This window comes from Pempheris klunzingeri, chromosome 14 (genome assembly GCF_042242105.1).
Source record: "Pempheris klunzingeri isolate RE-2024b chromosome 14, fPemKlu1.hap1, whole genome shotgun sequence".
In the NCBI taxonomy this organism is placed as follows: Eukaryota; Metazoa; Chordata; class Actinopteri; order Acropomatiformes; family Pempheridae; genus Pempheris; species Pempheris klunzingeri.
In genome coordinates, this window is record NC_092025.1 from 24,870,464 (window position 1) to 24,887,155 (window position 16,692).

The following is a 16,692-nucleotide window of genomic DNA, read 5'->3' on the forward strand; positions in this document are numbered from 1 at the left end:
TATCGTACCAGTGTAAATCTGTGGGTACTTCCCTCCACTGATAAAGAATGCAGACTGTTCCTGACTTAAAGGGATAATAAACCTCATGAAACTCATTTCACTGTAAACTCTGATTGATGAAATAAAAACAGTTTAATCACTCGTTTCTTTTTAAATCTCTTCACTCAGGCTGAGTTTCTCTCTGACTTCCACTTCTGATGCTGATCCTGATTCCCAACGTGTCTGGAATGAACTAAAACTGATGCTGAAGCGACTCCATCAAACACTTTCTTCTCCTTTGTTCAGGGAACATGAAAGTGAAAGTAGCTTCTGTACGAAGGGCGGGAAGGAACGGACTAAACCATTGCTCATAGAGGGGGGGGGCCTCTTCACGTGTACATAAAGTGGCCTCTGCTGTAGTTAAAGCTGCAAACAGCCTTTAAACCTGAAAAGGACAAAGTGAGAATTAAAGACAATTTGGAACGTTGGAGTTAAAATGTATCCACTGCAGCCGCCAGAGTTCTAGAACGGAACCAAGCCAGTGTCCACGACGACAATCCCACAATGCACTGCGTCACATTCTACAGAGCGCTTACATCATCGTCATCCAGAGCAGCTTTCATCGCCACGCCCCCTTTTAAGGAAACACTTTAAGTTCTAAGGTTTCTTAAAGAAACAACCTTCATTCTGATGTTTTGACTGATTTCGTAGCTGCAGAATAAATCCTGGGACCCAGACATCAAATGAACAAGACATAAAACCAACAAATGTTTATTTCTACTCGACTTTATTAAAAAATATCAACAAAATCATCAGGAAACATGCGCACACACACTCGAACAGGAGAAAACACACACATTGTACAGAGCGTCAGTGTTTGCTGAGAAACAACAAAACTGATTTTACTTTGAAAAACAAAAAAACATTTTTGGCAAGCCGACAGTTCACCTGCAACAGAGAGAAAGACGATCGATCGATCGATCAGTGAAGGGTTTCAGTCCAAAGCTTTGCATCCAATTTATTAATTAAAGATGGAGGATAAAAATGACCTGATATTCCCTGGTTGACTTTCCAAAAATATACAATATTGAGTGACTGGTAGGTAGTAAAAGTGTTGGAACTGGTCCAGTAGATCACCTCAGCCAGCAGACACCAAACGGGCTGCAATGGCTGCAACGTGATCCTTTGGGACAACTGCACCTGATCACAGTAGGTCCACTAAAAGAGCTTGTTTGATCCACTGACAGGCTCAGAGTGTTATTCTAAGTGTGTGACAGCATCATGGAAAGGATCCCTACAGAGAGAGACCTGGAAGATCCTTTTGGTTTAACCACAAACAGCACACACACCAGACTACATTCACTAAAACAGGGATTTTAGAGAACAGGAGCTGCTGGTTGGTCAGTTTGGACCAATGGAGGCAGCAGCAGAGCAGTAACTTCCTTGTTGTCTGAGGTAAAATTACTATTCTACTAAAGGACGTCCATCAGGCTCAGATCACAGATTAATCTGACATTTTGTGACCGGTTTAATTTCTCACCAGAAGAAAAGAAGATTTGTTTGGAGCGTCTAACCCTAACAGAGTAATAGCTTATGAAAAACTTTACATTTTGGTGCAAAATGCATGAAAACAAATGAATGGTCCTATTTCTTATCTTTGGTAAATGATGTTGGTATAAGGGGGATAATGTCCTGTGCTCACATGGTGTCCATTACTTCCTGATAACGGACGCCTCGTCGTGTGTTATCGCTTTCTTGGCAACAGGTGACAACCAACGTTAGCCAGCTAAGTTAGCTTAATTGTCTGAATGACAATAACTAAGAAATAACTACCAACTCCCACAGTCCTTCATCAGATGTCACCAATTAGCTTGTGAACATTAGAGGAACAGTTCAGACTGTGCTGCAGGTTCAACATGGATAAACACCGTCTGTACTCCTGAGCTTGTGTTGTGAAACCACCAAAGGCCACTGGGGGAAACTGGAAGTGAGTCTGAGTGACTGTTTAGACTCCAGTCCTCACAAAACATCCCTGTCTTATCTTTATTTAGTCTTATTTTAAATAACCCTCTCCGCTCCTCTGATCCCACCGTGTGGGGATGTAGCTCAGTGGTAGAGCGCATGCTTCGCATGTATGAGGCCCCGGGTTCAATCCCCGGCATCTCCATGTTTTACTCTTCCTGTTCCGGAGCATCACCGGTCACATGACCAGTGACCTCACACACACACACGCACACATATAAGCGTAGATAAAGAGTCACGTGCTTCCTCTGACAGGAAGTGCAGCAGAAACACAAGCACGTAGAAATAAGCAGTAGGGAGTAAATGTCGGGTCCCTCCGCTCCTTTCCACCACGTAATGACTCATTATTTACCACCATGTGATCTGAGCACGTTAATAAAACACTTTCAATGTCAACACGGAAAGAAACACGTTTAAAAAACGTTTGTTTGAACGGAAATCACACTTCCATCTCTCTGTGTTCACCTTTCAGCTTTTCTGTCTTCATTTTTGTGACAAAATGTCGGACGTGTTGTCGCTTCGTCTTCACAGTTCACATTTCTGCAGCTGAATATTGAGGAAAACATGTGATTATTGGGGAAAAGAAGTGGTTCCACTGGGGCTCGAACCCAGGACCTTCTGCGTGTAAAGCAGACGTGATAACCGCTACACTATGGAACCAGCTGACGGCTCAGAGAGAATCCAAAGAGATTTATAGCAACAGTAGAAGCGAGATGACGAAGTTTGTTATTGTTTATTAGAGCAGGAATCAGACTTATTATATTTTATTCTTACTTCTTTTACTGTCTTTTCCTCACATGTTTCATTTATAATTATTATTATTGATGTTATTGATGTTTTTATCTCACATGTGTCGAGTTTAACTGTGTTTAATATCCATAAACATACAAAGTAAACTAATACAAACCATTTTTATAACCGACTGTGGGTCCTGTGGTTACCTGTGTGGAGCTGCTCAGGTGTTCAGGTCGAACCAATAGGAAGTGGAGGTGCCGCGGTGGGCGGGTCAATAACCAAACGAGACGGAGGTGAGCTTTTAACTGCAGCGGGCATTCATCACATCTCCAGCCCAGAGAGGAGAGGAGGCTGTCTCTGCAGGTGTGTTTACCTGTCTGTCTGTCTGTCTGTCTGTCTGCTTCTTGTTTTTTCAAATGTTCTTTATTTTTCTTCCCATCTGCCACAGTTTTACTTTAATAGTTAAATTACTCTATTTGTTATTTATCTTAGGACTTTAAATCAATAATAACTGAGGTGTTGTTAGCATGTTAGCATGTTACTCTATAGTGTGTGTGTGCTAGTTAGTCAGTGTGTCAGTGTGTAGTGGAGGTCTATAGTGTGTGTGTGTTAGTTAGTCAGTGTGTCAGTGTGTAGTGGAGGTCTATAGTGTGTGTGTGCTAGTTAGTCAGTGTGTCAGTGTGTAGTGGAGGTCTATGGAGGCCACAATGAGGACAATAAGCAGAAACACCAATGAAGGCTCTGGGGAAATCTCTCCAAGAAATGACGTCACCAGAAGAAGAAACAGCAGCGAGGACGCAGAGTGTTAATATTTACTGATGAGGGTTAATATTTTCTGATGAGTCTGGTTCTGTGTGTTGTTTTTTAAGAGCAGCAACTGATGTTTTGTTGAGATATTCAAAGTTCTTCTCAGGAACCAAATGAAGAAGGAAGTGACCTTTACGATAAACCAGAGCTGTGGTCGTATTGTCTTTAGCACCTCTGAGTCTGCCTCTGGACACGGTGTCACATGATGCCCATGATAACCGACTGGCGCTGCCGCTCATTTCCAAGTCAAATATCAGCGACATAAACAAATGAGTCGTTATCAGGGTCAGAGGAAGATTTAACAAACACAGAACACATGTTCAGGCTCACAGGTGGCTCCTTATGATGACCTGCTGCATGAAAATAGACTGAGGCTCTTACTAATGGAAGACTGACTGATGGGACACATGAGAATATTCAGCGCCCCCTACAGGACGGAGGGAGACCAACCACACGCAAGCAAATACCATAATGTTACAGACAGAACTTAACGTTGTGAAACAGTTGCAGTTTGGTTAGGTTTAGGCACCAAAACAGCCTGGTTATGTTAAGGACAACGCTTCTTTATACAGACTGATACCGACCAATCAGAGGACGCTTCTTTACAGACTGATACCGACCAATCAGAGGACACTTCTTTATAGACTGATACCGACCAATCAGAGGACGCTTCTTTACAGACTGATACCGACCAATCAGAGGACGCTTCTTTACACAGACTGATACCGACCAATCAGAGGACGCTTCTTTATAGACTGATACCGACCAATCAGAGGACGCTTCTTTATACAGACTGATACCGACCAATCAGAGGACGCTTCTTTATAGACTGATACCGACCAATCAGAGGACGCTTCTTTATACAGACTGATACCGACCAATCAGAGGACGCTTCTTTACAGACTGATACCGACCAATCAGAGGACGCTTCTTTATACAGACTGATACCGACCAATCAGAGGACGCTTCTTTACAGACTGATACCGACCAATCAGAGGACGCTTCTTTACAGACTGATACCGACCAATCAGAGGACTCTTCTTTATACAGACTGATACCGACCAATCAGAGGACGCTTCTTTATACAGACTGATACCGACCAATCAGAGGACGCTTCTTTATACAGACTGATACCGACCAATCAGAGGACGCTTCTTTATACAGACTGATACCGACCAATCAGAGGACGCTTCTTTACAGACTGATACCGACCAATCAGAGGACGCTTCTTTACAGACTGATACTGACCAATCAGAGGACGCTTCTTTATACAGACTGATACCGACCAATCAGAGGACGCTTCTTTATACAGACTGATACCGACCAATCAGAGGACGCTTCTTTACAGACTGATACCGACCAATCAGAGGACGCTTCTTTATAGACTGATACCGACCAATCAGAGGACGCTTCTTTATCGACTGATACCGACCAATCAGAGGACGCTTCTTTACAGACTGATACCGACCAATCAGAGGACGCTTCTTTACAGACTGTGCACTTTGATAGCCTGTGCAATGCATTATGGGTGAAATAAGGAACTTCACAGAGGAGAATGGCGGCTGCAAAAGTGAAACTCAGCGGCAGAAGACTGGCACTGATAGTGACGTCAGTATCATAGCATAATGACTGGTTGTCGTGTTCTGCTTGTCTGGGATTTATGAATAAATGATCAGCGTCCTCTCCAAGGTATTGATCTCAGCATGTGGTTATCTGTGGTAGATCTGTAGAGAGTAGCTTCACTTCTTTACTCAACTGAAACATCTTTCTGTTTGTGCACAATAGATGTACAATAATTTGGTGTTTCAATAAAACAAGCTCTTTTAGTGGACCTACTGTGATCAGGTGCAGTTGTCCCAAAGGATCACGTTGCAGCCATTGCAGCCCGTTTGGTGTCTGCTGGCTGAGGTGATCTACTGGACCAGTTCCAACACTTTTACTACCTACCAGTCACTCACACACCAGGATGTGGACAGAGAGGACAAGAAGCTATTTATGACAGTTTGAGTGGCTTTTAAAATGTTTTTAATGGTGAAATAATCACATTGTGAAGGCGTCACTGTGGGAAATGTTCTTATAACAGGACACGACGCCGTACGATCAGTCTCTCTGTCCTCAGCAGCTGCGTCACCATCATGGCCGACACGACGGCTTCCTGTCAGGAGTTTGAGGTGACCGTTCACACCTCACCTGGTCCCACCTGTGGAACCTTCAGCCGCCTGTGGCTCAGCCTGATTGGCTCGCAGGGGGAGACTCCGCCCATCAGCGTGAACGAGGACGGCCGCCATCTCGTGTCCGGATCGGTGAGTTTCATCGCGCTTCCTGTCGGATTCGCAGCACAAACGGAGCAGTTGAAGACTCTTCGGACGTCTCCGAGCTCTTCGATTGATCCGGATCCCACGCAAATAAAATCAGTATACAAAACGGAAGTTAGCTTAGGTAGCTGCAACTCTTCAAAGAACTCTTTTTACATGCCAGTTCATAAAAACGAGGACTTTGACAGGTTGTGACGGACAAACAGGACCGATTATGATAGCACAAGATGATTATACCAAGAGATAACGGTGACCCTGTTACATTTGGGGAAACTTCTTCACTACAGCTGAACTCAGCTGAAGATAAACTCAGACAAACTGAAGCTCAAGCTTTAGTCCGTAGCCCTGAAAACTCTCCTTAGCAGCCAGTTAGCTCGATAGCAACATTAGACCGGACAGTGGGACATTGTTCAGAGGGTCACTATACTTCCTACAACATTTTGTGTGACTTTCTTCACTTTCCACAGCAGCGTGCCTGGAGTGCAGAGGTGTGGAGGAAGACGGGGTCTGAACTTGGACTTTCTCCATCAAATGACACTGCACTAGTTAGTTTGAAGCATGTGTGACAGTTTTCTCTTCGTCCACAGTGAAAATGTGGGTCTCAAATTGGATCTTGATGAATTAATCTTGCTTTCAAATGAATCCATTCTGCCATGAAATACTAGTGTGAGCAGATCCTTAACGGGACTTTGAGAGAGCAAGCGTCTGATTTGATGATGATTGATTACATTCCTGAATTTTACACATTGAACAATCAGCACAAGCAACATGCCACAGTAATTATTCATACTCACAAATTCACTTTCAGGCTCGATTTTGAAGATAACTGATGATAAAGTACTGAAATTGGTCAAGAAAATAAATGTTAGCATTTATCAAGTGCGTTGTTAACAGACAGTTTCTTTATCTTTGCTGTGTTTGGGACGTTAGAGTCAGAGAGCGTTAGCGGGACAGGTCGAGTCAGAACCTGCAGTTCTCTGTGGTCACTTCGGTCTCCTCCTCCTGTCCCGACAGACGTGTCTGGTTCGGGTCCAGGCCGCTGGTCCTCTGGGTCATCTCGTTCTGGTCCGGCTTCGTCTCGAAGTTCGGACCGGATTCCCCGACCTGGACTGGCGCTGCAGTCGGATGGAAGTCCGGAGGCTCGGCGACGGACAGACCGAGGCAGGAGGCCGAGGTGCGACGGGGGCCGTACCTGAGGATCCAGACGTACAGGTGTTCCTGTGTGACCGATGGCTGCGAACAGCCGATGGCGACGTGGAGCTGCGGAGCGGAAAGTGTGAGATAACTTCATAGTTTGAGAAGATAAAAGATGGAACACAGGAAAGGTCGATTTCCAGTGACTTCCATAATAATCCACTACAACAATGACAAATAACTTCATGTTTCCTCTGTGAAATAATGTAGTAAAACAGTTTGGTTAGGTTTAGGCACCAAAACTACTTGGTTGTTTTTTTAAGTGTAACTTAATACTTCAGCGTACTTTGGATGTTTGCTGTGGTGAGTACAGGTTAAAACCCACTGAGAACATCAAGGCACATTTATTTTCAGACACAAGGCAATTCAAAGAGCTTTACTGGGACGTAAAACAGGATAAAAACAAGACAAAGAAACATTCAATTGCATGTAAAAGATGATAAAAGCACAAGAAAATAAATAGTTAAAGTGTCCTGGTCTGTTTCACGTCAAGCAGCTCAGAGCAGAGGAGGCGGCAGGAAGTCAGACAGACAAACAGCAAAGATAATCCACTCAGTTTTCAAAATAAAAGCCCCCCTGCAGACTGTCAGTGGTATATTCCAGCAGCACATCAGTATTATTCTCTAATGGGGGGGCACCAGGCCAGACGTCAGCCGCTCAGAGGGTTTTTAACACCATGACGACCAGAGGTTCATCTGGGATGGAGAAACACTCTGACTGTGACTTTAGCTGCTGTCTGTAGCTGCAGCACAACAAAGCAGGAAGTACATCCAAGAGACACATTTAAAGCAGCAGAAGAAGAAACACGGCCTGTTTGATCCTGTTAGAAACACATTTAAAGCAGCAGAAGAAGAAACGTGGCCTGTTTTATCCTGTTAGAAGCTCCAGCATCAGTTTACTGTAGTGTACCCTGATGGTGGGTCTCTGCAGTAGGATGAGAGATTATCACTGAAGATCATCATCAACAGTTCTGCTTTGAAGCTGCCCGGAGAGGAGAAGTAATGTCATTATCATCATCATTATTCTCATCTTTCCTCATCAGTGTGTTTGCTGAAGGACGAGACAGAAGAGAAGCTGAAGCAGCATCGACTCAGACAGCTGCAACACCAGCAGAAGCTCTTCAGGTAAAACGGCAAACACACTAATGCGGCGTCTTTTGCAAATGATCTCCGTCTCTCATTGTGTGTCTTTCCTGCAGGTGGTGTAGGTTCGTCGACGGCGCTCCACAGTGCGTCGATCTGAGCGGTCTGTCCGAACTCGGGCCGAACCTCAGCTACACCCACAAGAGGTGAAGACGCACACTTGATGTCCTGACGTCTGGTCGGCGAAACAGAAATAGACGAATGTGTTTGTTTCTCTGTCCTCAGTCCGCCCGCTAACCTGCACTACCTGAAAGGCTTCGCCGGCCGGCCGGAGGCCTGGAAGAGCTTCGCCGAGCTGGAGACGGTTTTCTTCCACATCGGACACGAAAACAGCGCCGCCAGTGAGAAACAGTCAGAAACACCCACTGAGACATGATGTTAGCAATGAAAAGAGAATAATATAACCTTTAACAGGCTTTGGATGTTTGCTGTGGAGGCTCAGGAGCAGCTGCAGCTTCAAGGCACATTTATTTTCAGACACAAGGCAATTCAAAGTGCTTTACAGGGACGTAAAACAGGATAAAAACAAGACAGAAACATTTAATTGCGTGTAAAAGATGATAAAAAGACAAGAAAATAAATAGTTCCTGCAGTGATGAGGCCTGAGGGCGTGATGGGTCTAAAGATTCACTCCTGGTCTGTTTCTGACGGAGCAGCTCAGAGCAGAGGAGGCGGCAGGAAGTCAGACAGACAAACAGCAAAGAGAATCCACTCAGTTTTCAAAATAAAAGCCCCCGTGCAGACTGTCAGTGGTATATTCCAGCAGCACATCAGTGTTATTTTCTAATGGGGGGGCTGTTTCTGTAGCGTCTCTAAGTTTTACTGAGGGAGTTACTTGCTACGGTTGCAGTGGAGAATTTGACTGCAAACTTTTGCAGCAACGTGGAGACAAAAGCGAAGGCAGCGCTTGAATACTTCAGCTCTCATCACGTTGTTTTGGTGCCACACACGAACATCAAGATGTTTTGATTGAACTTGTAGGTTTAGTGAAGAAAAAGGCTGATTGACGTGAGACGGTGTATCTTCTGTCTCAGGGTTCGTTCAGGCTCACTGGATGGACGACTGGTATTTCGGCTACCAGAGTCTGAACGGCTGCAACCCTCTGCTGCTGCGTCAGATCCGCCTCCTCCCTCCGAACCTGTCCGTCACCGCCGACACGCTCCGCCCCTTCCTGCCCGAAGGCTCCTCCCTCGAGGAGGAGCTACAGGTGTGCACGCCGCCCTCTCGCCTGCAGCTGCTCACTCTGTTTTCGTTGTACTCACTCTGTCTTGTGACGTGACAGAAAGGAGCCGTGTACCTGTTGGACTACGAGGTTTTGGACGGCGTCCCGGCTAACGTGGTCGGCGGGCAGCAGACGTACCTGTCTGCTCCGCTGTGCCTCCTCCACCTGAACCAGCAGGGTCAGCTGCTCCCCATCGCCATCCAGGTGAGCTCCAGGTGTCCATGTTCTCTGTTTTTATGGGGAAGCCTGGAATCTGTAATGCTGCATATTTTACAATGTACAATAATCTTAAACAAGATTGACACACTGACACACTGACTAACTAACACACACACACTATAGACCTCCACTACACACTGACACACTGACTAACTAACACACACACACTATAGACCTCCACTACACACTGACACACTGACTAACTAGCACACACACACACTATAGACCTCCACTACACACTGACACACTGACTAACTAACACACACACACTATAGACCTCCACTACACACTGACACACTGACTAACTAACACACACACACACTATAGACCTCCACTACACACTAACACACTGACTAACTAGCACACACACACTATAGACCTCCACTACACACTGACACACTGACTAACTAACACACACACACTATAGACCTCCACTACACACTGACACACTGACTAACTAACACACACACACTATAGACCTCCACTACACACTGACACACTGACTAACTAACACACACACACTATAGACCTCCACTACTCACTATAGACCTCCACTACACACTGACACACTGACTAACTAACACACACACACTATAGACCTCCACTACACACTAACACACTGACTAACTAGCACACACACACTATAGACCTCCACTACACACTAACACACTGACTAACTAACACACACACACTATAGACCTCCACTACTCACTATAGACCTCCACTACACACTGACACACTGACTAACTAGTACACACACACACTATAGACCTCCACTACACACTGACACACTGACTAACTAACACACACACACACTATAGACCTCCACTACACACTGACACACTGACTAACTAACACACACACACTATAGACCTCCACTACACACTGACACACTGACTAACTAACACACACACACACACACACTATAGACCTCCACTACACACTAACACACTGACTAACTAACACACACACACACACTATAGACCTCCACTACACACTAACACACTGACTAACTAACACACACACACTATAGACCTCCACTACACACTAACACACTGACTAACTAGCACACACACACTATAGACCTCCACTACACACTGACACACTAACACACTGACTAACTAGCACACACACACTATAGACCTCCACTACACACTAACACACTGACTAACTAACACACACACACACACACACTATAGACCTCCACTACACACTAACACACTGACTAACTAACACACACACACACACTATAGACCTCCACTACACACTAACACACTGACTAACTAACACACACACACTATAGACCTCCACTACACACTAACACACTGACTAACTAGCACACACACACTATAGACCTCCACTACACACTAACACACTGACTAACTAACACACACACACACACTATAGACCTCCACTACACACTGACACACTGACTAACTAGCACACACACACTATAGACCTCCACTACACACTAACACACTGACTAACTAGCACACACACACTATAGACCTCCACTACACACTAACACACTGACTAACTAGCACACACACACTATAGACCTCCACTACACACTAACACACTGACTAACTAGCACACACACACTATAGACCTCCACTACACACTAACACACTGACTAACTAACACACACACACACACTATAGACCTCCACTACACACTAACACACTGACTAACTAACACACACACACTATAGACCTCCACTACACACTAACACACTGACTAACTAACACACACACACACACTATAGACCTCCACTACACACTAACACACTGACTAACTAACACACACACACACACTATAGACCTCCACTACACACTAACACACTGACTAACTAACACACACACACTATAGACCTCCACTACACACTAACACACTGACTAACTAGCACACACACACTATAGACCTCCACTACACACTAACACACTGACTAACTAACACACACACACACACTATAGACCTCCACTACACACTGACACACTGACTAACACACACACACACACACTATAGACCTCCACTACACACTGACACACTGACTAACTAACACACACACACACACACTATAGACCTCCACTACACACTGACACACTGACTAACTAACACACACACACACACTATAGACCTCCACTACACACTGACACACTGACTAACTAACACACACACACACACACTATAGACCTCCACTACACACTGACACACTGACTAACTAGCACACACACACACTATAGACCTCCACTACACACTGACACACTGACTAACTAGCACACACACACACTATAGACCTCCACTACACACTGACACACTGACTAACTAACACACACACACACTATAGACCTCCACTACACACTGACACACTGACTAACTGACACACACACACTATAGACCTCCACTACACACTGACACACTGACTAACTAGCACACACACACACTATAGACCTCCACTACACACTGACACACTGACTAACTAACACACACACTATAGACCTCCACTACACACTGACACACTGACTAACTAACACACACACACACTATAGACCTCCACTATACACTAACACACTGACTAACACACACACACTATAGACCTCCACTACACACTAACACACTGACTAACTAGCACACACACACTATAGACCTCCACTACACACTGACACACTGACTAACTAACACACACACACACTATAGACCTCCACTACACACTGACACACTGACTAACTAACACACACACTATAGACCTCCACTACACACTGACACACTGACTAACTAACACACACACTATAGACCTCCACTACACACTAACACACTGACTAACTAACACACACACTATAGACCTCCACTACACACTGACACACTGACTAACACACACACACTATAGACCTCCACTACACACTGACACACTGACTAACTAACACACACACACTATAGACCTCCACTACACACTAACACACTGACTAACACACACACACTATAGACCTCCACTACACACTAACACACTGACTAACTAGCACACACACACACTATAGACCTCCACTATACACTGACACACTGACTAACTAACACACACACACTATAGACCTCCACTACACACTAACACACTGACTAACTAGCACACACACACACTATAGACCTCCACTACACACTGACACACTGACTAACTAACACACACACACTATAGACCTCCACTATACACTAACACACTGACTAACACACACACACTATAGACCTCCACTACACACTGACACACTGACTAACTAGCACACACACACACTATAGACCTCCACTACACACTGACACACTGACTAACACACACACACACACTATAGACCTCCACTACACACTGACACACTGACTAACTAACACACACACACTATAGACCTCCACTACACACTGACACACTGACTAACACACACACACACACTATAGACCTCCACTACACACTGACACACTGACTAACTAGCACACACACACACTATAGACCTCCACTACACACTAACACACTGACTAACTAGCACACACACACTATAGACCTCCACTACACACTGACACACTGACTAACTAGCACACACACACACTATAGACCTCCACTATACACTGACACACTGACTAACTAACACACACACACTATAGACCTCCACTACACACTGACACACTGACTAACTAACACACACACACACTATAGACCTCCACTACACACTAACACACTGACTAACTAACACACACACACACTATAGACCTCCACTACACACTGACACACTTCCCTCCTCCAGCTGCAGCAGACTCCCGGCCCACAGAACCCCGTCTTCCTGCCCTCAGACGCCGGCTGTGATTGGCTGCTGGCAAAGATTTGGGTTCACAGCGCAGACTTCCAGGTCCACCAGCTGGCCTCCCACTACCTGAGGACTCACATGCTGGGGGAGCTGTGCTGCGTGGCCACGCTGCGACAGCTCCCAGACCAGCACCCGCTGCACCAGGTGGGTTTAGGTTTAAAGGAGACAGTACTTGTATCTGGGGCCCTGCTGGAACATTAAAGAACATTATTATATTATTACATTACACATTATATCACATCGTCTCTCTGAACCATAGACTGTATAACTAGTGGACGTAGCCACTGTGACTCCACTCTGGAGCCCCAAGTTTGGCTTCATGGGCGTCTCCATCTTGGTTTTTTTGGAGCCAGAAGTGACGTTCATGACACAGAGACCTCCTCTGATTGGTTAGTCAACATGTAGCCCTGCCCATTTCCCTCTAAATGGACCATAATGTACTAAATGAACGTCCTGCTGTGCTGAAGAAGACTGTGAACTAGCGACTGAGAGCAGAACCTCATCAGGAGCTGGTTTTGACTCCTGTCCAAACTTAACCTGGTTTTCCTTCTCTGATCTGTTTTTGGGGACAGCTGCTGATGCCTCACGTCCGGACATCGCTACAGATAAACGCCCAGGCCCGAGCCTCGCTGCTGGCCGCCGGCGGGGTGTTTGACAAGGTAATAATGTGGTTCAAGAGTCGGGCGTGGAGACCGCCGCAGTGCAGTGACCTGTCGTTGTGTCGGTCGCGTCCCTCCAGGCGGTCGGTGCCGGTCTGCAGGCGTTACCGGTGCTCCTGTCCCGGGCGGCGGGGAGGATTTCTTACCGGTCCCTGTGTGTCCCCGAAGACCTGACGGACCGCGGCGTGGACCGGCTGCCTCACAGCTACTACGCCCAGGACGCTCTGAGAGTCTGGGACGCACTGCACAGGTGAACAAACACACCTGAACCAGGTGATCAACAATGTGTCATCCACTCTGTGAAGGCCGAGCCCACAGGTGTACCATGGTAACGTGTGTGTGTGTGTGTGTGCGTGCGGCAGGTTCGTGGTCGGCTGGCTGGATGTGTGTTACCATGGAGACGAGGAGGTGCAGCAGGACTCTGAGCTGCGACTCTGGATCTCCGACATCAACGCCCACGGCTTCACCCACGCCTCAGGTGTGTATGTGCTGTCCCGAGCAGCGTACCAGCAGGTGGTGCAGGTGATAACGGACTGACGGCTGTCCTGCTCTGCGTCCGTCAGGTTTCCCTCAGTCCTTCCAGACCAAAGCAGAAGTGGCCAAGTTCGTCACCGCCATCATCTTCTCCTGCTCGGCTCTGCACGCGGCGGTGAACTTCTCCCAGGTGGGCGACCTGCAGGACGTGTCACGTGACGCTCGGCTCAGTCCGCCTTCTTGTGTTCTTGTGTTCATCGTCGTCACTCGCAGCCAAACTCCTGCTCCAATTCAAAGTCCGCATCAACTGTGAATATTGTTTAAAAGTGTCTAAAAGCGTTCCCTCCCCCTCAGCTGTCTCTGTCTCACCTGTCCTCCAGCTGGACTTCGCCCTCTGGATGCCGAACTGTCCGGCCGCCATGATGCGTCCTCCTCCGCAGGTCAAAGCCTCGCTGACGGAGGACGACGTCATGTCCTTCCTGCCGGACATGAACTCCACCTGCCGCGTCCTGACGGTGCTGACGCTGCTGTCGCAGCCCACCGTCGACTTTGTGAGGCTCCGCCCACTCCGTCCTCTCTGGGATCAATAAAGGATCAATGTTTCTTTTCTTTTCTTTATTAGAGCAGAGTTTGGATCAGATGGTTATAGATACTAAAGGGAACGTAAACAGAATATTCTCTTCCCAGCATGCACCTGTGTGCAAGTAACCTGCATTTCTTTTATTATCTTTATGTTTGAGTTAAATCTGTTGAAATCTCAAATGGTGATGATCACAAACAGTGGCCTGTCTCCCCCTGCAGGTTCCTCTGTGTCACTACCGAGAGGCCGTTTTCGGGGACGGCGCCCCCCGCAGGCTGGTGCGGGAGGTGCAGGCCAAATTCGCGGCCATTTCTGATGACATCACAGAGCGCAACCGCCAGCTGGAGCTGCCGTATCCGTACCTGAGTCCTGGACAGGTGGAGAACAGCACCGCCATTTAATCCTCTTCAAGATCTTTATTGATCGTTTGCTCATTTTCTCCATCAGACCAGATTATTATTTAGCAACTCTTTGATTATTTGGGGGTTTTTTTCTGTAAAAATCAACTTGCAGCTGAAAGATGCTGCAAAATATCAAATCCATCCCAGCTGAATCATGTCTGCTCTTATTTCTCTTTTAATAAACAAAATCTTTAATCAGTGAATCCACTTCTCATCAGCTGCTTGTGACCGACATGAGCGCCGTTAACATGTTTTTATTCATGTTTTTAACGTGAAGAAATGAAGGAAGGAGGCGCTGCGATCGCTTTATTTTACATTATGTTACATCAAACTTGGCGCTGAAGGTTGAAGCTGTAAACAGACGGACGGTAACACTGACGCTGGCCCTTTAAATAACAGAAACCTGATAATACAGTTAGAATACAGAAAATGTTTGATCGACGTGACGACTGTCAGCAGCAGGTTTAAAGATAAAGAGAAGCTGAAGGCGAGTCCTTCGTCTTCGTCCTTCGTCTTCGTCCTTTCTCTCTTCTTCTTCTTCTTCTTCTGAGGCTCATCAGTGTTTCAGCTGTTACACCTTCAATCACTTTGTTTTCTCTGATTCCTTTTCAGAATAAAAGCAAACAAACAAAACGAGGCGTCTCCTCACTGCTTCCTCATAGTTCCTCCTTCCCCTCCTCTCTCCCCCCTTCCTTCCTTCCTCCCTCCCCCCTAGCTCACTGGATCCACCACCAGAACTTTACACTCCCTCTTGGCGATCTTGTCCAGCGACAGCAGCGTCTTGTCCTGCGGCGGCAGGTAAAGCGGCCGACCGACCGGAGAGCCGACAGGAGGGGTGATGGCCCGGCGCTCCATGGCGCTGCCCGTCCTGAGACACACACACACACACACACACACACACACACACACACGGAGCCAAACCCCAACACCAGTCAGTTTACTGTCATTTAGAACATTATCATTAGTAATGTGTGTAAGGAGTCTTAGTTTGTACCTCATGATGTGGGAGCGAGACGGCTGCTGGTGGGAGAAGGACTGAGACCGGCCCAGACTGGCCTGGTGGCGGTCCAGCAGGTCCCGGACCGCCGGGCTGGACGGGCTGTT

The 16,692-nt window shown here is 46.4% G+C and overlaps 2 protein-coding genes and 2 non-coding genes across 4 annotated transcripts in view; 2 read left to right on the forward strand and 2 right to left on the reverse strand.

The window, feature by feature from the left end:
• Positions 1–2,074: 2,074 nt before the first annotated feature.
• trnaa-cgc (transfer RNA alanine (anticodon CGC)) lies at positions 2,075–2,146 on the forward strand. The gene has a single exon. It is a non-coding gene; the product is annotated as a tRNA-Ala (tRNA).
• Positions 2,147–2,588: 442 nt separating this feature from the next.
• On the reverse strand, positions 2,589–2,661 carry trnav-uac (transfer RNA valine (anticodon UAC)). The gene has a single exon. It is a non-coding gene; the product is annotated as a tRNA-Val (tRNA).
• Positions 2,662–5,098: 2,437 nt separating this feature from the next.
• Positions 5,099–15,791, forward strand: LOC139213433 (polyunsaturated fatty acid lipoxygenase ALOX15B). Its single transcript, XM_070844123.1, has 15 exons — positions 5,099–5,151; positions 5,627–5,846; positions 6,873–7,134; positions 8,095–8,176; positions 8,251–8,340; positions 8,420–8,535; positions 9,229–9,401; positions 9,477–9,620; positions 13,415–13,618; positions 14,047–14,133; positions 14,214–14,383; positions 14,496–14,611; positions 14,697–14,797; positions 14,988–15,158; positions 15,409–15,791. The coding sequence occupies exons 1-15, from the start codon at positions 5,099–5,101 to the stop codon at positions 15,586–15,588; spliced, it is 2,169 nt and encodes a 722-aa protein (XP_070700224.1). The 3' UTR covers positions 15,589–15,791.
• A 508-nt stretch (positions 15,792–16,299) lies between these two features.
• Positions 16,300–16,692, reverse strand: part of LOC139212794 (trafficking protein particle complex subunit 14-like) — a 9,387-nt gene continuing 8,994 nt past the window's right edge. The window contains exons 12-13 of the mRNA XM_070843327.1: positions 16,583–16,692; positions 16,300–16,456 (exon numbers count right to left, since the gene is read on the reverse strand). The exon at positions 16,583–16,692 is cut by the window's right edge and continues 5 nt beyond it. Coding sequence (XP_070699428.1) covers positions 16,300–16,456; positions 16,583–16,692 — 267 coding nt within the window. The remainder of the gene's footprint in view (positions 16,457–16,582) is intronic.